Source organism: Pyrgilauda ruficollis, unplaced genomic scaffold (genome assembly GCF_017590135.1).
Source record: "Pyrgilauda ruficollis isolate IOZ18807 unplaced genomic scaffold, ASM1759013v1 scaffold12, whole genome shotgun sequence".
Lineage (NCBI taxonomy): Eukaryota > Metazoa > Chordata > Aves > Passeriformes > Passeridae > Pyrgilauda > Pyrgilauda ruficollis.
This window is the reverse complement of record NW_024510321.1, coordinates 2,618,678-2,646,482: the sequence shown is the minus strand read 5'-3', so window position 1 is coordinate 2,646,482 and position 27,805 is coordinate 2,618,678. Positions and strand designations below refer to the sequence as shown.

Sequence of the window (27,805 nt, the reverse complement as noted above, 5' to 3'; positions counted from 1 at the left end):
AAGGAAGCTGCGGCACTTGTAGATAGAGGCTCGTACAATCAAAATAATCCTTAAAAGCTCATTTCCCTTCCAGCAGTTGCTTTTCATGAGCACGAGAAGGAGGAGATGAATGTCAGGACTCCTGTAAGTGGCCAATCTGTCCAGCCCTCACTGCTTTGTGCCTCTGCAACTCAGGCAGGAGGGAAACTTGGGGTGTTTAAGCACGAGATCCATCTTGCGCCCCGACTCAAACACCTCCCATCACAGAAAGAAGGGGCAGCAGGACGTGCCACCCATCCCCTGTCACCTCTCCCAGTCCCTGTGACCGATTAGGGGAGCTGGGATCACAGGCATTTTTTCGGGAGGCTGCCATGGGCGCGCACAGTAGTTCCCAGGGATTCTTGCAGGGCAGGGGAGGGATCAGCCTCCGCTGATCAGCCCGGCTGAGACCTGCCAACAATCAAAGCAGACAGGCTAGTCCCTCCTAATTGGCTTTTCCTGCAAGCCCCAGTGTCTGCTTTCACTCAATATAACCTCAAGAGCCTTTCCCTTGCTGAGACCCTCCTGCCCTCCTCACTGGGCTTCCAGCAGAGCCACCAAGGGCTCAGGGCTGCCCTCTGCTCCAGACCCTGGGGCTGCTGATCTCTCCCCTCACACACTCAGTGCCTCTCAGAACACCCAGTGCCTCCGTGATTTATTTTTTTCTCATTTCCTGCCTTCTGATTAGTCGTTGTCCTTCAGACAGGAGGACAAAACCCTTTCCCCAGGAGCTGTGCAGAGCTGCCAGCTAGCTCAGATCTCTCGGGGCTGCAGGAGCAGTTTGCAGAGGCACTGGTGGGGACACACGTGGAAGTCACAGCCCACAGCAGAGCAGGTCCTTCAGCAAGGGATGGAGAGGGGCAGCAGGAGTGTGAACAGCCAGCCTTGTGCGCAGACAGAGCACACAGGTGCTGCAGATGAGAACAGAACTCCACACAAATACACACACACACCCCCTGTGTGCTCCTGCCAGGCACAGGCAGCCCATGACACACAAATACCCACTGCCAGCTGCTGGCTGAGCTGGTTTGCTCTGCCCTTTGCCTCCTGCATTTATGTCCCTCCATCCACGTGGAATAAATAAGATACCTCAGTTCCCAATGTGCTGCTGTGTTTGCAGGCACCACTGGTGCTACTTGGTGCTACCCGAGCGGGTGTGTGCTTGCTGACAGCCCCTGCCATCCCCAGCCCTCTGCCCCACCACCTGGCTGGCCATCAAGGACCTGCCTGTCACCCTCCTGGCAGCTCCTTTTCTGACCCTCATTTATGGAAGGAACCAACAAAGAACCCAGAGACCACATCAGAAGGAGGGGTGACGATCTCCAGAGGCACAGGGTGTAACAGACAGCAGGGGATAGCAGCTCATGGCCCTGCAGCTTGGTTAAAGAAACTGGGCCATGGTAGAGAGGAGCTGGCCCCTTCCAGAAGCCTCAGTGAAAACAGATGTTCATCTGCATCTGGACAGGTTGTGATGGGAGGTGATGGCACGTGATGTTGGCAAGGAAACCACACCTCATGCTGAGCTGCAGCCTGGGTGATGTGTGGTGTCCTCTCCTGATACCTGCAAGCCCACAGGGATAAGAGAGGGGCAGCAGCCCCTCCAAACACCCCTGGGAAAGTCCAGCAGAACTACTCAGGAGAAGTGCATGAAAAAAAACCTCTCAGTGTTTAAAGTGGGCTTATAAAATGAGGGAAATGAACCTTTTACATGGGGACATAGTGAGAGGACAAGGGGGAATTATGTAAAACTAAAAGAGGAGAGATTTAGATTAAATGTTAGGGGGGAAAAGCCTTTACTCAGAGGGTAGTGAGGCATTGAAATGGGTTGCCCAGAGAAGTTGTAGATGCCCCAACCCTGGAAGTGCTCATGGCTAGACTGGATGGGGCCTTGAGCAACATGGTCTAGTGGAAGGTGTCTCTGTCCATGGCAGGGGGTTGGGAACTGGATGATTTTTAATGTCCCTTCCAACCCAAACCACTCTGGGATCCTGTGAAAGTGGAAAATCAGCATCAGTCACTTGGCCCTTTGCAAACAAAGAGCATGGAGTGTTTTATCTCAGGTGATGGGGACTTGTGGTACTGGCACAGCCAACCCACATCTTCCATTGCCACGGGGTGGTGTTCTCAAACATACACTCTCTAAAGGTGTCAGAAAAGCAAACCAAAGACAGAGCAGCTGGGCCTAGCTCAATATTACTGGGTTCATCAGTCAAATTGTATCCCAGCCTGCTAAAGCTGGACTCTGAAAACCATGCCCAGAGCCTTTGGTTATGTTTGTATTTGTGAGTTAGCTTGGCCAGGCAGGATCACCAGCTCTGGCACACAGTTTTACCCACCATTAACATGCTAAAATAGTACCCTTTGCCCAGCTGAACATTGAGGGCATCAAGAGTCCTCCAGGTTTGAGTGCTTTATTATTATCCCTCTCCAAACACTTCCCAGAGCAGCCCCCTGTGAGCCCACATTGCTGCAATGATAGGAGCAATTCCCAGCTTACCATAAAGCAGGTAGAGTGGTTGCCCTTCTTTAGTCACTTTCCCCTTCTTTAGTCATTTTCTCAAAGAAATTTTTTTCATTCTTTACTCTAAAATACTGGAACTGATGAGGAAATAAGGAACCAGAAAATGCAGGTAGGTAATATCTCTCACAATCCTAGTGTTTCTCTTAAAGCTTTGGCTGTGGCCAGAGGTGACAGGGGGGCCTGGCTGTGAGGATCACAGCCTGAGGACATGACAGTGAGTCAGGGAAATGCCTCTTCCCCATTGCACCCCTGCCTGGATGCATCCCCATCCCGTACCAGGTTACACCAGGGGTATTTTGAATGAATAAATTCTGAAAATAAGCCAGGGCCCCAGCCTTTCCCAACCCCTGCAGAGAATTGCTGGGACTCATGATTGACTCAGCCTGGTGGAAGAGCAATTTCACTGTTCCCTAAAAATAGACCAAGTAGTTCATCCTCTCAACATAGCCCAGCACCCTGAGATAAAACCAGCTGCCAGAGACCACTGGGAGGCAGTGAACAGGACTGAGGGTGTGGGGTGTGGAGCAGGGCTCCTTTTGGGATACACAAAGGGCTGCCTGGCCCTGGGTTTCACACAGATTTTCCTCTGGGGCTGTCTGAGACGTCACTCACCTGTTGGGACTACAGAGAGCTCCCTGTAAGTAATTTTGGGGTAGATTAGAAGGGGGTGAAGTGTTGCATGAATATGAACCTCAGACTGATCCTAAAATGCAGGGCAAAGGAGGATGCTTAGTGTTTCATGCTATGAAAGTGGTGTTGGAGCTCATGGAAAGCCATGGATTTTATTCTGCTGGCTCGGATCTTGGTAAATCCTGAATCCTGCTCTGTGCTTCAGGTGTGTTCCATGTATGGTGGTTTTGGTTTGGTTCAAGACTATGGTTTAGGGCACCTGCGTGTGTTCTAGACAGAAACAGAGCATTGTAACTGTGTGCTTTTCTTCTGTCCTAAAATACTGAAAATCCCAGCTTTAAGCTTAAATTCATGGGGACAAATCTTAGTGTCTACTCTCTCCCAAAAGAAAAAATAAAATACTGTTATTTATGATCACCTTGAGCACAAATAGGGGAAAGAATCTGTATGGGATCCCTTTGAGCCAGAGGGATGCTGGTGGTGGAGGGGACACCTTCCAGACCCAAATCCTGTTCAGGACTGGTCGTGGGTAGGCAGCAAAACGTGGACTGTTCAGAAGGAAATGAGCTTTGCTTCATCTTACATCACTGGGGAGCAGGAGACAGGGAGGATTAGTTAAGGAGGGAATTTCTTTCCCTCTCTCTTCAATCCCTGTCTCCAGAGAGGGTTGAAAACTGTGTTTGTGACCCTAAGCCAAACAAAGGGCTTCAGGAGCCTGTGGGGCAGCAGCACTAATATGGCCACAGCCCACTCCCTGTTTGTGCTCCCATGTGTGGAAGGGTGCTCCAAAAACCTGTGTCACCCTAAGATGGAGCAGAAATGCGTCCCTGTGTGTGCACGTGCGTGTCTCCCACCTGATTATCCAGGTGGATAATCTCTCAGGTCTCCCAGCTGATTATCCATCTGCCTTTTGGCTCTAAGGGCTGTCTCGTTGTCACCAGGAGAGCCAGGACTTCAGGTCCAGCCCTGGGGATGCCCCTCAGTCACCATGGGAAGGGCCTGACCTGAGCTGAAAGCTGTATTTTTTTCAGCTCATGCATTGGTCAATGGCCAATATTTCTTTCTGAGATTCATGTCCAGCTGATGGCTGTGAGAATAACAAAAATTCTGTAGCTTTCCCCAGTTCCCTCCAGGTCTACAATCTTTGTATAAAAAAAATACCATGAAGTACCTTCAGATTTTTGTTAGAAAAAAAGGGATTTAGGGAAAGAAAGGAGGAGTTGTCTTCCTTTCCCTATGCCTCAGGTAGAGATATCACTTTGTGAGAAGAGGCAAAGTATAAAAAATCCATACTCTTGCCCAGGCAAATTGGTAAATTATTCAGTAGTGGCAATTAAGGGATTCAGCATGGGTGGAAATTTGTAGGAACATCTTGCAAAGGTTTTTTCAGCCCTTGAATATACTCAGTATTTTACAGGATACAAAAGCTTCCTTTTGGGGAGAAAGCAGGCAAGGATGCCTTAAACCTGTTACTAGGAGGGAGAAAATCCTTCTTTAGCACTGGTGAAAGTCCCAGGATGGGTCTGAGCAGAGTAATGGGAATCTTTCCTTGAAGTACTGTACCTTACTGGTATCTTACTCTTCCAAGCCAACCATTTCTCTCCTCTTCCATATTCTTGCTGCCAATTTGCCTCACTCAGAAACAAACTGAAATTCCTGGGAATCTCAGTAGCTACAAGGGGGTTTGGGGTTTTCTCTTTAAAGGATACTGCCAAATTGGTTTGGGGTGTGAGTCTTCCATCCAAAACAGCATTAAGTTTTCTTGGCTGCCAGCAATGCAGAGCTGACAGCAGCATGGAAACACCAGGACAGGAATAGAAAGGCAAGGCAGGGCCTTGCAGCTCCTCGGGGCACGTGGCATCCCCGCAATGCCCCCACGTAAACGCCATGGCATGGCAAAGAAATGCTGAGAGGTGCAGAGCACAGCCCTGATCCCAGCTGGGCCCTGCATCCCGGCGGGATGTGAGGCTGGGGATGCTCACGGGGCTCGTGCCTGCACGCACATTCCCAAGGTATCTTTCCAGAGGGGTGAGACAGGGCTTCCCTTAAAAGGTCTGGTATTTGTGGCATGCCAAGAAGCCCTCTCCCCAGGCTGAGGCCATTCCAGTGGGGAGCTGGGTGTTGCTTTTCCTGGGGAAGGGGGTTTTAGAGGGAGGGAAGCTGCTGTCATGAATGGTCATCCTGAACTCCAGGCTGTACGGGCAGGAGGGAACAGATCCTGGGAGAGGAGTTGGGGATAAAAGGAGTGTGTTAATGTTAGGCTGGACGTGACATACACACATGGGATTAGGGTCTGAGAAGAAAAATATTTTATTTTGCCTGTTCTCCAGCTTATATACTCTTAACAAAGAGCGTGATCTTAAATTATTAACTACATCACAATAACTTATATTTATTGGTGCAAAGCAATTAGCGTAAATATAATTAGTAAAAGTTTTACAGAAATTTAATAAAGCATGTATACACATCTACTTATGCACGTAGTCTAGCTTACTAAAATTTTCATGTATCTTTTCTAATCTGTTTCTATGATAACAGCCTTGTCTTCTTCTTTGCTACGCATACACTCGAAAATCATCAATTGTTATTTCCTCTATTAACTCAGCTTTGCCTGCGTGCCATCTGTCAAGCCCCTCCACACTAGTGCTGGTGATGGGATGGAGGAGACAGGGAAGTGGGGAAATGGATGTCAGGCAGGGAGGTTTGTCACCACTGCCGTGAAAAACCCCTCAGTGAATAGCAGATAAAGAGTCACTGGAGGGTACCAGAACGAGCGGGCAGTGACACACAGCCGGGGACAGTCACTAAACACCCACTCGGCCTTGATTAACCCTTTACTGACTCAGCAGAGGGACACAGAGGAGGAGGCAATGCCCAGGGCACAGTCGGGGCTGCACCCACCTTGGTTCCCAGACCCTGGGGTGATGCTGGAGCTCTCCCAAGGAAAGCCAAGCCCGCGCAGTTGGCCCACGCGCGAAGGCCGTGTCCCCAAACAGCAATGCCACTCGCAGCTGTCTCTCAGCAGAGCTTCTTGGCATTTTTTTGGTGCCCAGAATAGAGTCCTCCACATTCCTGGATTTTTGCAAAGCCCAGAAATAGCCCTGAGCTGCCTTGGGGCAGATACTCAGCTCTGCCTGAGGCTAAATTTTCCCAGCTCTTCTCAGAAGCTCTCTAAATTACCTGGGGGGTCATGATGCTGCTCCTGTAAAGGACATTCCAGCTGATACCAAAGAGCCAAAAACATTTGCAGAAGTGACCAAAGATCATGAACCCTCAGTTTGGAGGTGCTGGAAATTGCAAAGACATCTGATTTTGAAAATCAAGGGCAGGAAACAAGACATTCCTCAATAGATGTTTTTTCCTTCACCCCCTCCCACTCTCTCAGATTTGCAAATGTAACTTATACGTGTGCAAAGCATTAATTATTTTACTCTAATTAGTAGACAGTTCCTAAAAGCATGAAATGATAATTTAAATCTTATTTCCTCTTCAACAAAACTGGTCTTTAGTTACATTATTTTATTTCACCTCTTTGTCTAGCACCTTCCTCTGTTTCTGGTGCTTTTATTTTCAGGCCATTTCCCACCCCAGAAATCACCAATTAACTCTATGTACCAGAGCTCCTCTACTAATTGCAAGATATGGCTTGCAAACAGAGCAAAATCTCTCTTAAGCCATTTCAAAAGGGAATAATTTCTATTTATTTGATATATGTTAGCCATTACCTTTATGTTCTATACCAGCAGGGCTCCCGACCTCCAAAACAGGGATCTATTGTATGTGATGCTGGACAAATTTATTTGAAAGGACAAGGTGTGCTCATGAAAGTTTGGAATCAGAAAAAAAAAAGCCTTGTTAGGTTGTATGATTTTTATTAATTGTCAGCTGTAATCAGTGCTGTTCTTATATCTGAGTTAGTAGGTGAACATGGGAAAATCTGAGTACTTACTTTTAAAGGCTGATTCTTAGCCTGTATATTTATAACTGGTACTCTTTTACCAAAACATACAAAAAAAACCACATGAATTCTATGTCAAAAAAACATGTTTACAATTGCCACTCTGGCATGTAATGGGCCGATCCACAGCAGAAAGAAAAAGCTTGAATTTCAAACACTCACAGTCCTTTGTAGGACTGAAAACAAGAGAAAGTACTGTGGTTTGAAAAGAGAACAAAATGTGATCCGGGCCTCAGGAGGGAGCACCCGTGAGGGTGAGCAGAGTGTTTTAGAACATGACCTGTCCTCAGCCTTTTCTAGATTCTAAAATTCCACCCATGCTCCCTGTTGCATCTTTGTCCCACATTTTTTTCCCCCTTCCTTAAGAAGAAAACAGATGGTATTTGAACATTCTCTAAAGCCTCATGAGTGGGTCATGAGGGCAATGAGGAACAGGTAGAGATTCTCTCCTGCCCAAATCCTCACTGTGCCAGGACTGCCCTTCCCTGCCATCACTGAAGCATCCCAGAACCACTCACCTTTTCAGCAGCCTCCAAACTGGGGCAGCAGTTTTCCCACACCTCCTCAGAATGTCTCCCCTCTGGCAGAGCTTCCCTGGGGACCAGGGCTGCTGGCAGAGGGGTTAGGGCAGAGATTTCAACCTTTCCCCGCTGGCTGAGCACCCCCAATGGGCTGCCTGGCTCCTGGATTAAGCAGCAGCACTGGTTTCCCAGCCAGCTTTTATGGGTGCTCACCCATCTGTGCAAATTCCCCCAGCCCAGCCGTGGAGCTGTGCCAGTATTTAGGAGTCACTTTTGTCAGGAAACTGATTCTCTGGGGAGAAAAACTGGAGGAGGATGAGACAGATGTGATTTTGCACCTGCAGCTGCCACCTCTAAGGGCAGAGGCACTTAGAAATGGGGTCCCCATCTGCAGGGATGTGCTTCCAGCTTTGGGACAGGTCAGTGAGGTGCTAATGTTTCACTGGGATGAACAGCAGGGACAAGCAGGTGGCACTGGGGACATGTCCAGTCACACAGGGGTGTCACACACTCCTGGGTCAGGAGGCTGAGCTGGTAGTGACCATCTGATGGGGGTAACCCATGGCTGATCCCAGGTAGAGGGGAATACCAGCCCCAAATTCCCAGGAAACAACCAGCCCAGAGAGCCACAAAGCAGCACTTCCTTGTCAGTTCACCTCCATCCTCTTGGAATAGAAAGTTGCTTTCACAATCTGAGGAAAACACTTGTTTTCCTGCCCTGACTGCCCCAGTGCTAAGGAGCTCCAGGACAGGAGTCCCTTTGCTCCTACTGGCCTCTAAGGATTGGGTTTGGGTCCTGCACCAGGGGATGTACCAAATGTCTCGTGGTACTGGAGCCATGGCATAGCCAAGGCATGAGACCACAACACATCTGTGCTCCACAGCTCAGGACAAGCCAGGCCCAGCAGCCAACATGTCAAACCCAAATTGACCTGCAGAGCAGCAGACACTGAGCAGGGGATGGAGGATGCCGGATTCGGGAGGAGATGCTCTCTGCAGCACTGCTCCCATCAGTGAGCAATGCAAAGGGACAGAACCCTGTCAGAACTTGCCCCACAGGGCCATCCCTTTCCCTCTGACTTCTACAAGCCCTGTGCAAGCCCCCATCTGCCCCCAGGCCCCGTTACACAAGCCCCAGCGCCGGGAGCGCCGTGGGGCGCGCGCGGCAGCACAAAGGGCTTTGCTTAGCAGCTGTGTTTGCTCAGGGCGGCTGATTTTGGGAGCACAGCTGATGACATGTGGTTGGCCAGGCGACCCGGGAGACTGGTGCTGAGCTTGCAGCTTCCTTTTTTAATAGGTGACTCAGGCGCTCGGTAGCTCACTGGGGTTGGTGGTGGGAGCCGGGCTGTGAAGGAGTGCCAGCAGCAGAGGTGGTGGACACCAACAGGTGGGTAGCGTTGTTTGTTCATTGGATAAAGTGGTTTAAATAGAAAGTGGAGTGAGACAGAGCTGCCCTGTTACTGCTGAGATGGGGTTTTCTCAGAGAAGGGAGGGGGCAGAGGTTTTTGTTGGTGATTTTTTTTCCACTTGTTAGGAGTTGGCTGCCAGGTGCAAGATGATTCTGGTTCGAGAGAGCTGCAATATTATCTCCAGCAGGAGACAAAGCAGTTGAGTGATTTATGGGCAATAATTGGAGAGGAAGTGAGTGAACTTTTAGATTAATATTTATGAATCTTTTCCCCCCATTGCCTTGCCTACTCCCCCTGTGTTTAGAAATATCAGTGAGTACAAACGAATACAAGGAATTCTTTTCCCCTGTTGCAAGTTTCATCCCTGCCTGCCTGGGGTGTGACTTACAGGGCGGAGAGGCTGTAAACCAAGCCCGACCTACACATACACGGGGCATGGGAAGAACTCAAGAAACCCGACAGCTGCTCCTTATGGGCAGTCCAAACATTGCAGCCCCTCACACAAAATGTGCAGATTCATCCGGCGCCAGACAGTGACACAAGGGACATTTTGCCGACAAACGCCAGCAGGGAGGAGCATTCCCTGTATCCTTCATTTGGACAGCAGCGCCGTCGGCCACGGTGCCAGCCGCTCTGTGGGGCGGGAGGAGGGGGGCTTCAGGAGATCTTTTCCTCCTATTTTAGCTCACAGGGGATGCTTTAAAGCCTGAAGTATCGCGTTTAACACCCCTGGGGCCGCAGTCGTGCAGTCAATCAGCGCGGCGCGGGATGCACCATCACTCAGCGTGCCAGTAGAGCCCTTTTGCTCAGCGAGGCAGAAATGTGGAGCCTGGCCCTGGTTTCAGACTCGGCTTCCCCCTCATACACAACAAATATCACCCTAAGCCTGGCGTGCATAGCGACCTTTAGCTGTGCTCCAGCATCTCCGGCTGGGAGCTCCCCGCTCGCTCCCGGGGGATGCTGGTGAAGCCGCACCTTGCTCCCAGCTCCTGGAGTGTCCTTGGTGCCACTCGGATGTTGCTATCCACACACACATGGCAGCTCAGCCCTCTCATTATCAGAATGAACTGTTGTCCTTCGGTTCTTCTCTATAATTAGCGATTTAGAGGGAGGCAGCAGCCTGTTTCGTCAGGCAGAGACAGATTTTGTGCGAGCGCAGAGCCAGCACAGAGGGTTGGAGCAGCCCTTCTCCAAGGCAGGAGGATTTGTGAGAAGTGATAAGCAAACACAGGGCTGTGCACAGCTTGTGCACTGAAAAAAAAAAAATAAAAAATCAAAAATGGGAAGAATAAAAAAAGAAAACAAAGGCAGAAATAAGGGGATGCCTTCAAAAAAAGCCTTGTATCTAATGATATCTGTCATTAAAACAAGCCCTGTGGCCTTTCATCCATCCAAGCTAAAGGGTGAAGGAACGGGCAGCACTGACACTGTGCTATTTCCCACTGCCTGAACTGGAACTCTTCCTTCAGCTGCACTATTAATTCATGGCTGGAGGGGCACGTTGCTTTTCTTTGTGCAGTATGTGAATTTACAGGCCTATAGGTCAGTACAAATTACACCATCTCAGCAGCAATGCCCATAGCCTGGGCTGGGAGGAGACCATCAAACACCACCAGCCCAGCTCATGGACACAGGGATGCTTTTGCTAAGCACTTCTCACCAAAATGGTCAAGCACAGGGACACTTGTGTCAGCCTAGGCGGGGCCCCTGCCTTGCCATGAGGTGCTCCCATCTCCTGGAAGTAGTTTTCAAGACAGCCAAGGGTTTGTGTTCATTTTCCCAGCCAGAGAGGCTGAAAATGTGTGCTTGGTTTCTTTTCTACCTTGAAGGCTCACTGTGCCCAGTTCTTCCCATTGCTCTTGTTGGGGGACTTAGCCATGCAAATCTCATTACCATGCAAAGAAGAAACTTTCTGTTTGCCAGACTTATTGGACTCCTTTTTGCCTTTTCAGTAGGTAATTCAGCAATGTAGGATGAAAGAAAGACATTCCCAGACAAGAGTTTTCAAATTCCACAAAAAGGAATTTTTTCAGATTACCCAAAGGTTTCTGAAGTTAATTCAGCAACTGCTGCAAGGACCCTCTTGATGTCCCTAGGACAAAGGGGAACAGTTTTAAACTAAGAGAAGAGATTGAGATTATATACCAGGAAAAAAATTCTTTGCTGTGAGAGTAGTGAGAATGGGTTGCCCAAAGAAGTTATGGATGTCCCATTCCTGGAAGTGTTCAAGGCCACTTGGACAGGGCTCAGAGCAGCCTGATTTAGTGAGGGGCATCCCTGCCTATGGCAGGGGGGTTGGAACAAGATGTTCTCCAAAGTTCCTTCCAACACAAACCATTCTATGATTTAATGGATGCTGCTTATCTCAAAAATCCAGGATCTAGTCAAAGTTTCGGGTGTTTTGAGCAGAGTGGGGGGAAATGATGCAACCAGAGGGTGGTTGTAACCTCACAGTCTGTCTCAGGATGCACCAGATCTGCCCCAGCCTTGCCACTGTCTGCAGTGGCTGTAGACAGATAATTCCCTTTGACTCAGTGTTTGAGCTGTGGACAGCAGAAATCAGGGAGAGAGGTGCCATATTTAGATGGAGATTTATGGAAGAAAAGAAAATCATTAAGGAAATACTTTCTGTTTCCTCCTGTGGTGTTGTAGTGACTTCCAGCAGAACTGGGCAACTCAATCTGTATTTCATCCCATTGCTTCCCCATGTATCCAGCCTTGGCTCTGCATCAAAGTGCCTGCACACCTGCAGGAGCAGCTGGAAGAAAGGACAACAGAAATCTTGAGGTTTGGCACCTTCCAGCAGCACAGCTGGCAGGGTCTGACAACCCACTGAGGTCCCTCTGCTCTAATCATCATGGCTTTTTGGTGCATGTTTGTGCCTATAGGAGGTGGTATTTCATTTGAAGCACATTTCTAGCTCATGGAGTTGCTTCCTGTCAAATTAAAATAAAACCAGAGTGAGTTTCTTTCAGTATTTTAGAGAAAAACTTGAAAATCTGAACTTGAAATTCAGAACACAAAGAAGAAGAGTCATTAGGTTTGTTGTTTTCTAATTCTTGTGATTTGGGGGCTGAGGTTTTAGGGCAAAGAATGCTGGAATGGCTGCAGTGCTTCTAGTGTGCACATATTAAAAAGTACATCAGCCCTTTCCTGGGTGTGCAATAGCTGGATTTGTGGAGAGAGAGCCCATTGTTCAAACCAAAAGCATTGCAAATACCTCACTAAATCTGAATGCAGCGGCGCAAGCCCTGCAGAGAACGGGAGAACCTTCTCGTGTTTTTACAGTGGGAACAGAGAAATTACAGCCCTGACTAACCTGGAGGGCTGAGATGCACCCTAGAGGTGTAAAGCTCTATATATTGTGTGTGTCTGTGATGGGAGGTGGAGATAACCATCCTCACACCTGGCAGGTAAATGCAAAAAGTTCTTGGCTACATTTTGGAGTTGCTTCTTTCTTTGAAAGCTGAAGCTCCAGTAGGGGGGACCCTATGGAAGCTGGTGTAGCCCAAAAGATCAGATCTCTAAATTCAGAGCAGGGTTTGAAGGCTCTACCAGGGGCTCCCTGCTACATCCTGTGGCAGGTCTCACCCTTTTCATCTCTCCTGAAATGAGCTCCCAGGGGAGAGGCAAAGATAAGTGGATGTAACTGCTTGTGAGGCACACCCATAGGAGAGTGGTGTGGCCATAGAGCAAAAAAAAAAAAAGTAGGAATTGGCTTAATTTAGATATGTGTAATTCCTCCATGTTCTCTGACTCGCTTGTGTTTGGTGATGGCCTTGCCCAGGGAAGCAGGAATGGGGCCATCAGGTCACTGCCCAAGTGTCACTCTCATCCAGGCTCAACAGTCCACCTCAGCCACGAAGGAGATGGGAATGCCCATGTTTTTTCCTTGTACCGGAAGGGTGTGATGTTAAGTTTTGGGGGAGCAGGCTGGGGGCTGTTGGGGGGCTCGGTGTGGGTTCCAGAAGCCCAGCAGATGCTGGCCCTGCCCTCCTGCCTGCGCTCGTGGCTCACCGCGCGCTCTGTCCCTGTTCCAGATGGTCGGGCACGGTCATTTTTAGACCCATCAGGCAGCACCAGCCACACACTTCAGCGAGGACGAGGGAGGTCCTCTGTGCCCTCCGTGAAGGAGCTGTCGGCTCTGTATCTCTCGCAGACAGCTGCTGCTGCTGACGCCAGCCCCGCACAGCCGGTAAGGACCCGGTCCTCCCCTCCCAGCCACCGGCGGCATCCCAGCAATGTCCCATCCGGCAAGTGGCTGTGAGAGGGTGACAGAGAACGTGTCTGCTTTGGTAAATCTGAGGAAACACCGCGTTTGGTTTCCCAAAAGTGACTATTTTCCCCTTGCTGCTTGCAAATGTAAGATAAATGTGTACAAACACGTGCAAATATAGCATATTTATTAAATTCACACATGCACGCACACAGCAAGCACACACACACAGAGCCCTACATCCACCAACCTGTATAGTTTGCTTATAACAAGATTTCCTCTTTATTTGCACATTTATATTCATATACATCCATGGTGGAAATAATCAATACAGAGCAGCACATGTGTCTCCATGGTATCCCCATTCCAACACACACACACACACACACATATACATATATATATATATATACACACACATATATATATGTCCATATAAGACACATTCAAGCATAACTTTGCAGTGCAACCAGTGCTTCTCTATCATATCCCTTAGTCTGGGATCCAGGGATTTAATCCCCCACTCCAGGCAGGATAATACAGGTTATAAGTGTTATGAGGCATATTTTTCCCATTTCCCCAGTGTCACCATGATCTTTTATGAAAAATCCTTTGTACCCCAGTTCCACTGGTGATCCAGGAGTGACATGGGATGGGATTTCATATCTGGACCATTCTTGCAGGCACACTCATGTTTCTCCACACTCTGAACCTTTTCTGGGGCCTGTGGTCAGAGATGCAGTCTCTCGAGTGCTTATCAGGGAGAGGTGCAGATGAAGCAGTCTCAGTTGAAAATAAATAAGTGGGCACTGCATTTGGAAAATTACAGCTGGTTAGAGAACGAAGAAAATGTAGATCAGTTTCATTTTTTAAAATATTTAAGTATAAGGGAAAATGAAGGCTAAATCAAACTTTGGAGAAATCAGTGCTAGTTTTGTTTTTCCCCTAAATTAAAAAAAATTATGTTTGGGGTTTTGCTTGTTGACTGAGACATTAGGAAACATATATCTGATCAACCTGGAACAAGACTGCTTTCTCAGTTGTACAGAACTGCTAATGAACCAAAGGAGAAAATCACACCTGCATGGTTTTCAGTTTTCTGTAATTGATACACACATTAGTACACATAAGTATATAAAAATATATATGCAGATAATGTGTCTTGCTGTGTAGTTTAATGGCATTTCTCCTCATATCTTTTCCAGAGTACTGTGAAGGACAACTCCATTCACTCTCCCCACAGAGAGAAAAAAAACAAGGTAGGAAATGTTTAAGATAAGCACCGTTATCTAACCAAATATTTGTGGCCTGTGAGTGTGATCTAAATACCCACACAAGGCAGCCAGGAGCACTTACATACTGAATATAGCTATCAGCTGCTTGGCTGCCCTTCCCCACATTCAGAAGTTCTTCACAGATTTAAAAAATAAATTAATTAATTAAAAAAAAATAAATAAAATAAAACAACCCTTATTTTAAAAAGTGCATTCCAAGTACGTTGCCTCATGCAAAAGATTTGCATTTTTCACTTGCTGCAAAATATGCTGATTTTGGTGTTCTGAGTGTGGGTTTCTTTTACTAATGTTCAAAACTTATTTTTAGCCAGAACAATCTGTGTGTAGCAGAGTGAAATAACACCGTGCACCATTGCTTTGAGCAACAACTAATAATATTCCGGGCATAACTCTGCAGACGTAACTGCACAGGCATGCCAAGGGTCAGCAGATCTGTTTACTGAAAGGAAAGCCACCAGGATTGCAGTCTCTTTTAGACAATGATTAAAGGCTTCAGCTACCTTCCCTGTGGATAAATGCCCAGGCAGTGCAGGTTGCAGGTATTCAGTTCAATGTTCAGTACCCAGGATGCACAAACTGAGGAGAAAAATTGCAGAAGTGGAGGCTCAGATGGGGACTGGACAAGCACAGCCCACTCTGTTCACTTTTGTACCAGCACTGTTGTGAATTTGAGATGAGCTGAGTCTGACTGAGAATAAACAAGACTAACTTTCCTGACCCCCAGCTATAGGTGGTGCCCCAACTTCTGGTCCCTCAGCCTTGCTTTTCCTCCTCAGGCAGCACAGATCATCAGGCCTGCTGATTCCAGCAGTTTGCAAACCTTAGTTAGCCTCGTGCCTGTACAAGTCTGCAAATCAGAAGAGCTTTATTTAAGTTTCCAACTGTGCAAATGTGCATCTACTCTTGTGCAAATGGGACACACTTCTGAGTGCAACAGAAGAAATCATTAATCAGATAAATATCCTTCCCCAAGCCCTCTCTCCTGAGCAGTGAGTGGGCACCCCACAGTGCTACCAAAAGCTCATCACATTACCTCACCAGCCAACCTCATCAGCTCAGTTTGACACTTTGCTTCCTTCTCCCCATTTTCTTCCTGAGACCTCTTCACAAATAGCTCCTTGGCTTTCTCCTGCACCCAGATCTTTTGTTCCCTGCAGGTCCTCAGCCAGGGACACAACAGTTCTGGACACTGGCCAGCAGGAGGGAGAAGTTAAATTTTCACTGCCTTTTCTAAGTCAGCCTTATCCTTCTTGTGGTCCCTCTCTCTTGGTCACATAGCCCAAATCAGGCAGCTGTATTGTGCTCTAGCTGGACTGAATCCTGGGAATTGTAGACTAACCACCTCAGCTGGATTAGAGACCTCGCTTTGCTGTGGAACCAGGGCTAACACCAAGCCTGCAGCGTGTGCAGTGATGTGATGTTTTGGAGTGCTGTGTGCTACTGAACCAAAGGTATGGAGCTTACTGGGTGCACGGATTTCCCCTGTTGGCTTTTCCCTTTGCCATTCACTCCATTAACAGCCACGGGGATTGGGGGTGAGAGGTGATGCTGACGTTTAAAACTGTTTCCCCAAAGATGTCAGAGGCTCAGAAATCATCTAAAGTTGCCATCCAGAAAATGGAAGATGACTTGCCTCCCCCTCCAGCCGTTGGCTCAGTCCAGGTCGTCGCTCCAGGGGGCCAGGATCTCAATGCACTCCCTGTGCCTCCTCCAAAGCAAGCCTTCTCCAAGTTCTACCAGCAGCGCCAGGTGAACGAGCTGAAAAGGCTCTACAGGCACATGCACCCCGAGCTCAGGAAGAACCTGGAAGAAGCTGTGACTGAGGACCTGGCAGAAATGCTTAACACCGAGGATCCCAATGCACAGGCCTCCGTCAACCTGGATAAAGTTCTCCCGGGAGAGGTTCAGTCCATGCGCTGGATTTTTGAGAACTGGGCACTTGACTCCATTGGGGACCATCAAGCCACGAAGAAGCTGACAGAAGAAGAGATCATTCCCAGTGGGGATGTGAAAAGCACTTCCCTGAGGTTTGAAAACCAGTCCATAAATGGATACAACCTGTCAACATCAGCCAAGGTGTCGGAAACAGACCTTGCCAGAGGGGATGTTCGCACTGCCCGGTGGCTCTTTGAAACCCAGCCACTGGACACATTAAATAAACTGTATTCAGATGAAACTGAGGTACAGGAGGCAGTTCTCAAGGAGCCTGTCCAGGGAGGTGACGTGAAAGGGGCCAAACAGCTCTTTGAAGCACAGTCCTTGGATGCCATAGGACGCTGCTCCTCAGTGGAGGAGAAGAGCATCCTACAACTCAAGTCAGAAATCCAGGAGCTTAAAGGCGATGTCAAGAAGACTGTCAGGCTCTTCCAAACAGAGCCCCTCTGTGCCATCAGAGACAAAAGTGGGACTATCCATGAAATCAAGTCCGTCTGCCGAGAAGAAATTCAGACCAATGCGGTCAGGACGGCTCGCTGGCTCTTTGAGACCCAGCCCCTGGATACCATCAACAAGGACACTTCCAAAGTGCAGATAATCCGTGGGATTTCACTGGAAGAAATTGGAAGGCCGGATGTCAGTGGTGCGAGGTGGATATTTGAAACTCAGCCTCTGGATGCCATCAGAGAAATCACAGTTGAAGAACAGGACTTCCAGGCTTCGACAGATTTTGTCACAGGGGCGGATGTCACTAAACAACGATTGCTCTTTGAGACCCAGACTCTTGACTCCCTGAAAGGAGAAGCTTCAGAGAGTGTTGTAGCCAAAGAACAAGTCATTGGAGGTGATGTGAAATCTACACTCTGGCTCTTCGAAACGCAGCCAATGGAAACCCTGAAAGACAATTTTGAGGTGGGACGTTTGAAGAAAGTAGAGCTTTCAGCAGAGGAGAAGGGAGATGTGAAGCAAAGAAAACATGTCTTTGAGACCTGTCCCCTTGGCAGTATCTCCAAGGCATTTGAGGAAGAAATTCCAGCCACCAGCATGGAAGAGGTAGTGAAAGGGGATGTGAAATCTTTCAAAACCCTGTTTGAGACTCTCCCCTTAGACAGCATTAAGCAGGCTGATGCTGAGCCCACCACCAAAGAAGAGGAGGAGAAGATTCCAGCTGGCAATGTCAAAGCCAACCAAATCCTGTTTGAGACAACACCCCTGTATGCCATCAAGGATAGCTTTGGCAATTTCCACGAAGTCACCTCTGTAAGCAGAGAGCAGATCATCAGCGGTGACGTCAAGAACTACAAATGGATGTTTGAAACCAGGCCCCTGGACCAGTTTGATGAAAGCATCGAGAAAGTGGATATAATACGGGGGATTACAAAACAAGAGGTGGTGGCTGGTGATGTCAGGACAGCCAAGTGGCTCTTTGAAACTCAGCCCATGGATGTCATTCATCTCCAAGCCACAGAAGGGGAGAAGCACCCCTCAGTGAGGCGGGAGATCTCCCAGAAGGGGGATGTGAAGACCTGCCGGTGGCTGTTTGAGACCCAGCCCATGCACACCCTGTACGAGAAGGCTGAGAAGAAGCAGGAGGAGGATGGCAGTGTGCCCCAAGCCGATGTGAAGTCCTACACGTGGATGTTTGAGACTCAGCCCCTGGACTCCCTCAAAGGCCAGGAGGAACAGTATTTGCAAGTCAGTAAGGCCTACAGTCAGGAGGAATTGCAGGGAGTGGATGTCAAAACTGTCCGGCACCTGTTTGAGACTGAACCCTTGGGCAGCAGCGCTGTCAGTGAAGCTGACAGGAAAAAAACCATGAGGTACTCCAGCCGTGTGGAGTTCCAGTCTGGGGAAGTGTCCAGAGTGAAAGAGTTCTTTGAAGCCAAGCCCTTGGACACAGCCACCAAGCCAAAATCCCAGAAGGATGCTGGAACAATTGAAGCTGGGTCTGTGCACAAGTTCACGTGGCTCTTTGAGAACTACCCCATGGACACCCTGAAGGATAACTCTGAGGGCATCCAGGAAATACCTCCTGAAAAGGATGCCAAGGGGGGAGATGTTGGAGGAAAAAGGTTTGTATTCGAGACCTATTCCCTTGACCAAATCCACAACAAAGTGGATGAGACAGAACTCCAGAAGATCCAGAAAGACACCATGAGCAAAGCTAACGTCAAGTCCTGCACAATGCTCTTTGAAAGCCAACCTTTATACGCTATCCAGGACAAAGAGGGAGGATACCATGAGGTCACTTCTGTACAGAAAGAAGAAATCATGAAAGGTGACATGAAAGGTGCCCGGTGGTTGTTTGAAACTAAGCCCCTGGATCAGATCAAGAAGGAAGAAGAGGTGTTTGTGATTAGGGCTGTCACCCAAGAGGACATCAAGAAAGGAGATGTCCAGACTGCGCGGTGGAGGTTTGAGACAGAGCCTCTTGACTCCTTCTCAGGGGGAAAGTTGTCTGTGCCCAGAACAGTGGATGATGTGCAGAAGGGAGATGTTCAGTCCAACAAGCAGCTCTTTGAGTCCCAGCAAGTGGGCCAGAAGAAGTACGTGAGGATGGTCAGCGTCAGTGACGTGCAGCGGGGTGACGTGAGGACATCCACTTGGCTCTTTGAGAACCATCCTGTGGACTCCCTGTATGGGGATGCAGAGAGAAGCTCATCCATGAGCACAGTGCAGAGAGAGGACAGCCAGAAAGGGGATGTAAAACGCTGCACCTGGTTGTTTGAAACCCAGCCCATGGACACCCTTAAGGACACAGAGGTGACAGCCAGCACTGGGGCCCAAGAAGAGATCCCTCGTGCAGATGTGAAAAGCACAACGTGGCTCTTTGAGAGCACACCCCTAGATAAATTTGGTGCTTCTGAATCTGGCATAGAAATAGAACTGAAAGAAAGAACCATGAAGGAAACTTTAGAGACTCTCTGCACTTGCCAGGCTATCCAGCATGGTGGGATCCTCATTGAAGCTAATGATATGGAGAGTGTGAAGATGGTGAAGTACCAGCTCAGCAGCCCAGGAGCTCCAGAGATCCTGAAAGAGGAGATTGTGGGAGGCCACTTGCAAAGGATTATGCTGCAGCTCCTGCACAGGACCAATGTGGAAGCACAGAGCATGCTGGTGGAGGAGGACAGAGAGGGCAAGATCAAAGTAAGCCCATTGCAGCTGCTGGACCAAAGTGAAGCTGTTAAAGGCAAAGAGGACTTGAGTGGAGATGTAGCCAAGGCCTTACAGGGTCTCCTCAGCCAAGATGCTTCCATCAAAAAGGGGATGGTCCTACAAGAGACAAAGTCGGGATCACTGAAGATGACTCTCTACTCCCTCTTGTTCCATTCTGTCCAGCAGAAAGTCGTCAAGGGGGATGTGAAATCAACAATTGGGAACTTGTTGGCTTCTTCTCAGGAGCAGAAAGCAGCAGCCACCATCAAGCGTGAGGACAACGAGAAGGGAAATGTCCAACTTTTTGCGAGCTGCATTGAGAAGGGAGACCTCAGCTATCTGAAGAATCTCCAGCAGGAGTCAGAGATACAATCCCTCATCTCCTCCCAAGCAGAGGAGGATGGGGCAGATGAGAGCGGCCCACGGGTTGTGCAGGGGGCTAACATACATGTCTTGGCAAATAAAGAACAAATGGAGAAAGTAATTGCAGGAGGTGAGCCAGGGGCTATGGAGGGAGCAAAAAAGGGATTTGCATGTGAAAGCATGGGCAGAGAGGGTGTGTTAGAGAGAGAGGCTGTGCATGCAGCAGGTGTGGCAGGCACCACTGTGCAATGTCTTGGGAAGCCCCTGCCCACAGTGATGGGAAAGGAAGAAGTTCTGTCCGGAGGGCTTAAGGTGACTACAAAGTCAATCCAAAGGGCTGCAGATGCCAGCAAGAAGGCAGAGAAAGAAGAAGCCACCACTGCCCATTTGAAGGAACCAAAATCTATGATACAAGGCACATTTCCAACACAAGTGACAGCTCAGAGGGCAGAAGTGGATGGGAAACAGCAGAGTGTGCTGCCTGGGGAAGCCAGCCAGACTCAGACAGAAGAAAAGGCTCTGGGGACTGATCTCCAGGCTGCAATGCAAAGCCTGAGGTTGGCAACAGCAGAAGCAAAAAACATTCAGCACCACGTTCAGAGCAAGTTCCAGAGGAACAGGGAGGAGGTCCACACAGCCTGCAGGCAGCAGACAGTCAGCTCACAGGGGACCATGACCCTTCAATCAACCCTACACCAACAGGACTCCTCATCCACCAAGAAGGAGAGCAGCAGCACTGCCACCAGGACCACCACCACTAGAGTCCAGGAGGCATCCAAGACCCACACAAGTGTGTCTCAGAAGAGCATAGCATCACACAAAAAGGTCAGTGCTTCTGAGGAAGTACAGGGACGACAACTATTGAGCCAGGAAATCCAAGTTGTGCCCAGTAGAGATTTTAGCATTAAGGATGGCCTTTATGCTGCCACACCCGTGAAAACCTATGTAAACCCTTGTGTTGAGTCTGATTTCAAAGAGCAATCAGAGCAAGAAGAAAGAGATGTTGGTGTCAGAGGGGATGTGCAGACAGCTATCAGAGCGCTGCAAAGTGCCGCCACAGAACAGCGCCTGGTAGAAAAGGAGGACGTTGTCCGAGGTAATTTAAAAGCCACACTTCAGTCGCTGGAAAAGTCTAATGTTAATGTCTCCAGAGGGGATTTTAAAGCTGCTATGATATACAGAAATGCAGGGCAGTCCTATTCTGTGTGTAAAAAGAAAAATGAGACTCAACTCGCTAGTAAGGAGACTGCTGTAGTGGCTTCAGGGTCACAGGCTGATAATGACTTTCCTCCTCCTCCCTCAGTTGCTGTGATGAAAGCAGAGCATTGCCCACCCTCAACTAAAGCAGCAAGAGAAGGTGCCCTTCCATTATCAACCAGCAAAGATGAAGCCTCAGGATGTTCTGCACTACTCCAGACCCCTCTTCCTGCTCTCCCTTCTCTGTCCTGTAAACCCAGTGACCAGAGTCCTGCAGAGAAGCCCAGGACTCCTCCAAAACCAGAAACTACTGCCCCACCCAAGAAAAAACCTGTTCCCCCTCCAAAACCTGAGCACCTCTTACACGAGGCACATTCTGCCTCTGCAAATTACAGCACAATCAGATCAACAAAACCCATCCCTCCACCCCTGCCTCCAAAACCTTCAGGCTTGAGGGAGATCAACAAGCCAAGTCCTTTCCCCACAGATCTGGGATTAAGCTGCATGGAAGTTCATGAACAATCAGGCTATGAGGAGGTTCAAACAAAATGCTGCAATTCAGAGACATCTGTGAAGAAGTCTGTCACAGTTCAGGGTACAAACCCAGAGAGAAAGCTGCCAAAATACACTGCCAAAACCCCTCTCCAAATAGCAGAAGAAAGGTACAAGGCAAGCAAAGGAGGACAAGGAAAGGTAGAATCAGACAGTGCTACAGCCTCAAAGCCAATGAAAAATGGAGTGGTTGGTTTTGAAGTCAAGCAGGGAATGATGAGTGATACAGCAGCTGCTCCAAGGAGGTGCCCAGGCCAGGTGGCTCAAAGGCAGATAGAGCTGTGCCGAGAGGAGAATGGGTGCTCTTCACTGTCACCTCCGGCCTGTCCTGGCAGAGCACAGGCACAGGATGTGCCAGGACAAACTGAGCCAAGCACCTCCCCTGTGGGTCACAATAGCCCTCCCAAAAGAGGAGATGGCACTGCACAAAATGCCTCATCCAAGGTGGAAAGGGAAAGTGTATCTAATTCTTATGGATTGTGGGATAGTCAGAGAGTCGTGCAGCAGGTGCATGAGAGGAGGCAAATGTCTCAGTCAATGTCCTTCCATCAGCAGTCAGTGAACTCCTTTGAGGAGCACCAGCAGGGAAACAGCAGGCAAGTGAAATGTCCTGATAGGGAGGCAGAGACACCTGCCCAGGAGAAGCCAGCGGTTGTTATGAGAGAAAAAAAAAAGAGAGAAACGGAAGATGAGCGTCGTAAGAGGTTGTCAGTACACAAGGAGGAGATCATGAAAGGCAATGTCAAGGAGGCTATGGAGATCTTTGAGAACCTCAGGAGACAGGAGCAGCTGCAAGAGATCTTGACCCGAGTGAGGGAGTTTGAGGAGGAGACAAGCAAAGTGGATGTGAAAGCTCTCAAGAGCTTCTTTGAGAAGGTCCCCGAGTGGGTTGTGCGCCAGAAGGCCAAGCAACAGGACAAGGCTGAGGCAAAGGAGGACGCTGACAGTGGTTCCTCAGTGGATCTGGTTTTTGAGGACCTGGAGCGAGCAAGTGCTGAGATTCTCCACCTGAAGGAGCAGACACTTGCCCGCATCCAGGACATCGAGGAGGCCATCAAGAAAGCTATTTATTCAGTTTCTAATCTCAAGTCTGAGTCAGACATTGCTGGGCTCTCAGGGCTGTTCAAGGAGTCTCTGGGGAGCGCCCAAAGCTCTGTGAGCAGCAGCAACATCCGCAAGATCAGCATTGTTTCGAGCAAAGCCAGGCAAGAGGAAGTCATGCTGGAGACAGGGGAAGCAGCATCTGTGGAAAGTGCAAAGGTGGCAGAAAAGGCAGAGGCAGCCAAGGCAGAGCTGGAGGTTCCCCGCCTCATTCAGTCTCGAGTCAGTTCTCCCTCCTCACCTTCCTACATCACCATTGAGTCTGCTGCCAGGAAACCAGCTGAATCACCCAGGACAGCACATTCCCCCCAGGATGGCCCTTCAGCAGACTCTCCAGGAAAGAGGGAGGCTTTTGCTCAAAACAGCTTTAACTCCTATAACCACCCCTCAGCAGGGTCTGCTGGGCACGACACGAAACCCTCAGAGAAGAGATCAGACCCTGTCCAGACAAAAGCTGGGCTGAGCTCCATGAAACAGCACACCCTTGGCAGTGCCAACCATCCAACCAGTGACAAAGAGAAGTGTTCTCTGGACAGCTCCAAAGACAGCTGCCACTGTGGGGTGAAAGGCAGCTTTTCGGAATACCGCTCCCTGAACACCCCCAGCCCACAAAATCCACGGAGGCAGAAAAGCATCTTGGAGCTGCAAACAGGGCCTGACGGGTCCAAGCTCTACGGAGCCACCCGGACTGTCATGGAGCAGTATGAGGAAATGGACCAGTTTGGAAACAAAATCATCACTTCGTCCACCACAGTCACCAAGCAATCCGAGACACAAACATCTTCCACACGCGATGTGGGCTCTCATCCCCAGTATGAGGTATCTGCCTCACCTGTGTTTCAGAGGTACTTGAAGAGCCCAGGTGAAGACTTCCACACCAATGGGAGTTTTCAGGAGCCAGGAGTGGTCTTTGTCACCTTTGGCAACTCCAAGCCAAAGAAATAGGAGATTCTGCAGAACAAGAGAGGACTGTATAAGACAAAAGAGAAAGGCCACAATAAACATTTATCCTGTTTTATCCACATTGCAGACAGGGATTTACCTGCACCCTAAGGATTTCTCAGGGTCATCATCTCAGTGTTTGCACACAGACAGGACAAGTACAGCCTGCCTTGACACTGGAGAACAGCCCTCACCTGGCCAACCCAGTAGACTTGGTGCTGCACCACAACCCAAAGTCCTGGCACTGTTAGAAGCACAAGGGAAAAATCCATCCATGGGCACCTTGGGGTACTTCCCCCTAGAATGTTTGGTGGGAGTGGTTGGAGGTGTTGGATCGGGCTTCTCTGAACTACTGCAGAAGGCAGGATCAATTAAAGAAACAATCAATCTGGTCACTGGCAAACAAATATCTTTATGGTACCTTCTTTTTCTAAGAAGGACATCCTACACACACACACATATATATATATAGACACATAAGCTCATATTGATGGGTGGGTTGGATAGGTTTTCTCTTAGCCAGTAAGAAAAGAAAAGAAAAAAAAAAAAATCTTGAGTTGTTGTCAGTCTTGGACTTGGGGGAGTTATTTATCAGTTTGTTTTTCAGTTCCTGGAAAGTGTTTGATGATACTGGAAATTGTAAAGCTAAGGCCTACAGCTCCTATCAATGCCATTCACCCAAAGAATGATGCTATGAAAGATTCTCGAGACAGAATGGTTACTGCTTTCTTTTCTTTATTTCTAGAATTGTAATTTATTATTCAGTATACACAAACCCCTTAGTTTAGATTTTCCATGCTTTCCTACATGTTTACTGTTTAAATACATTTTGAGACTTTGTAAAGCAATTTTTCTTATTATGACTTTGTTTTGTACATTCTCAACTCAAGATTTTAGATCTTTTGTGGCTTTTTTTTTTTTTAACTTCTATTGCTGCGTTCTGATGGTAAACTTTACCTCTAAAAATACTTTGTTCTGGTTGAGTTTCTTTTGTTCAGTGCTTCTTTCCTCTGAAAATACCTGGAAATCATCCCTCGAAGGACCATTTGAATCACACACTGAGAGCACTCTGAGTCACTGGAGGGATTTGGTCTACACCTGCTTTATGCTGTGGGTGGATCATCAGCCCTGCAGCAAAGAGTGTTCATACTCTGATTTAAAAATTGACTCCAGGGTGATACAGACCCCCAGCCCAGGACTCTGTGTAGGATGGGTACACGAGGAAAGGTCTGGACACTTGTGTGTATCCCTTTCCCCCATGGGAGAAGGCAGATGAGGTGCTGGACCCCCACCAGCCTCACGAGGAGGAGCAGCTGATGAGCAACCCTTCCTCACTGCTGTGCCTCAACTCACCTCACCCTGAGCTGGGGGTGGGAGGGTGGCAAGGAGTTCACTCCAGGCGTGGGGGAATGTGAGGAGCCCATGGAGGGACCAGATTGTTTCTCACAGAATCACAGCATACCCTGAGCTGGAGGGGATCCTCAAGGACCATCCAGTCCAGCTCTGGACCCTGCACAAGGAATCCCCCAAGATCCCACCATGTGGCTGTGAGCATTGTCCAAACACTTCTTGAGCTCAGGCTGGTGCTGTAATCACTTCCCTGGGCACCTGTTCACCTGTTCCTGTTTCCTCTGGGGAAAGAACATTTTCCTGACATCCAAAATAAATCTCCCCTGACACAATTTAAGGCCATTCCCTCAGCTCCTCTCACTGGTCACACAGAGGGGAGGTCAGTGTCTGCCCCTGCTCCTCACGAGGAAGTTGTAAATGCAGCGAGGTCTCCCTTCAGTCTCCTCTTCTCCAGGCTGAACAGACCAAATGCCCTCAGCTGCTCCTCACACGGCTTCTCCTCAAGGCCCTGCACCTTCTTTGTTGCCCTCCCTTGTCCTTCTTGTGTTGTGGTGACCAAAACTGGCCACAGGACTGGCAGTGAGGCTGTGGAGTGTGTCCTACAGCCTGGCTCAGACTTAGACTGCCAACCTCTGGGTCTGATTGGAGCTTTTCTGATTGATCTACAGGCAGACACCTCATCGCTCAGTCCATCAGTTTGTCTGAGAATCAGACAGTAATTTCATTTTAAAAAAATAAGTTGCTACAGTTAATGTTTGCCTTTTTTCCTCTGAGGAAAAAGAGCCCACAGTAGTGAATTAGGAGCAGGACACTGTAGAGGAAGGGACAGTTCAGAGTCTACCACTCCATATCCCTAAGCCCATAGTTAGATTTTAAATAGCAGCTGTCATCTTGCATTATGAACACCTTGTTCGAGGTGTTCCAGACTATGTCAGAGTTCTGCTTCCTCCCAAGAAAAGAGGCACATTACCAGAATGCCCTGATTTACACCTAGAACCCCATGAATTTGAAAGACATGCCAAAAGAAGAATAGGGATATAATTTTCAGTTCCACAGGAAGGCTGAGCTGGAAGCGTAGATCATAATAAACTGAGTAGGTCTATTTTCAGGCAATCACAAAAAAGAAATTCCCCATTCCTTTAGCAGGACCAGTTGCAAAAATAAGGGAGACTTATTTATCTGGAGATCATCTTCAAAAATCTGTTCCACACTCCTTTCTTCTCCCTGTTTGTTTCTATCTCAGCTTCCATCACACGTTTGTTTCTCTTGAAGGACAGCTCTGGAGCAATTTTAGTAAGCTGCAAACAGGTTATTTGGGCAATGAAAATTACTCCACATAAACTCAAATAAACCCAAATATCCTGCACTGCCACTGCTTAAAAATGCCAATCTTACTGTTTGTGTTTCTGGTTTTACAGGATTTCTAAATGTCTCAAAGAGCCATTTATGAGGCTAAGATCATTTAAGATGTGTTTCTTCCATGGTATTTCCATCAGCTAGGAACTGAAATATGATAAGGAGACAGATGCTGGATTATTTCAGCACCATACATGGCTCCTTGAGACACTGAAAGAGCTGGAGAGAAAAAACAAATGCAAAGATTTGAAACAAACACAGGCTGAAGGATCAGTTCACATTCCCTGCACTTCAGACTCTGCAATAATAAACCAGCAGAGCACATACAAACTTTCAGATCCCAAATGAGTTGTCACAGATTTTCTGTGATTTTGGGGTACAAGACATGACATTGTTCACTGTTCTTTGCCCTGGTGGGTCTCTGCATTCTCACACAGCAGGTATTTTCAAAAGTAAGCAGGATGGAGAGTTATCTGGACTGGGAGGCAGAGGATAGTTGGTATTGTCAGAACTGTGCCTCCTTGAGGGGTCAAATGACAAGTTCAGCTACAAGTCTGGTTCTTTTGCAGCAGTGGACAGGAAACAAGCTTCATGTGGAGTGCCCACAAAAAGTACTGTCCTTCCCAGCTCTGTCAGTGTGGCCTCCCTGAGGGCACTCAGCCTTCAGTCTGAAAGATTTGTGCTCACCACAGAATCACAGAACCATTAAAGCTGGGAAAGCTCTCTAAGACCATCGAGCCCAACAATTAACACAGCACTACCAACATGCCACTAAACCCTGTCCCCAGGTGCCTCATCTGTGGTTGTCTTCGAGGGTCCCAGGATGAGGGAAGAGATGAGAATCTTGACTCCATGTTTCAGAAGGCTGATTTATTATATTATGATATTATATTATATTAAAATGCTATACTAAAACTATAATAAAAAGAATAGAGAGAAAGGATCCATCAGAAAGCTGGATGGGAATAGAAAGGAATGAATAACAAAAGCTCATGACTCTCAGAGAGTCTGACACAGCTGGATCTTTGATTGGTTATTAAGTAGAAACAACTCAAATGAACCAGTCAAAGATGCACCTGTTGGTAAACAATGTCCAGACCACATTCCACAGCCATCACATAGTTAATTGTTTACATTTCTTTTCTGAGACTTCTCAGCTAGAATGGGAGAAAAATCTTAGCAAATGATTTTCATAAAAATATCACGATGACACCACATCTACACATCTTTTAAATCCCTCCAGGCATGGTGACTCCACCACTGCCCTGGACAGCCTGTTCTG

At 48.2% G+C, this 27,805-nt stretch overlaps 1 protein-coding gene across 3 annotated transcripts; it reads left to right on the top strand.

Annotated features, from left to right (window-relative positions):
* Positions 1-3,029: 3,029 nt before the first annotated feature.
* XIRP1 (xin actin binding repeat containing 1) lies at positions 3,030-24,785 on the top strand. 3 transcript variants are annotated; one of them, XM_041488016.1, is made up of 5 exons: positions 3,032-3,176; positions 8,946-9,035; positions 13,098-13,252; positions 14,479-14,532; positions 16,144-24,785. In XM_041488016.1, the coding sequence occupies exon 5, from the start codon at positions 16,144-16,146 to the stop codon at positions 23,818-23,820; it is 7,677 nt and encodes a 2,558-aa protein (XP_041343950.1). In that variant the 5' UTR covers positions 3,032-3,176; positions 8,946-9,035; positions 13,098-13,252; positions 14,479-14,532; the 3' UTR covers positions 23,821-24,785. The 3 variants fall into 3 exon arrangements, with proteins under 3 accessions (XP_041343942.1, XP_041343950.1, XP_041343958.1); XM_041488008.1 differs by lacking the exon at positions 8,946-9,035 and having other exon boundaries at positions 3,030-3,176; XM_041488024.1 differs by lacking the exons at positions 8,946-9,035; positions 13,098-13,252 and having other exon boundaries at positions 3,046-3,176.
* Positions 24,786-27,805: the final 3,020 nt, after the last annotated feature.

What these genes read in the sequence shown, in the direction of transcription:
- XIRP1 (XM_041488008.1), top strand. Translation starts at nt 16,144, where the DNA reads ATGTCAGAGGCTCAGAAATCATCTAAAGTTGCCATCCAGAAAATGGAA.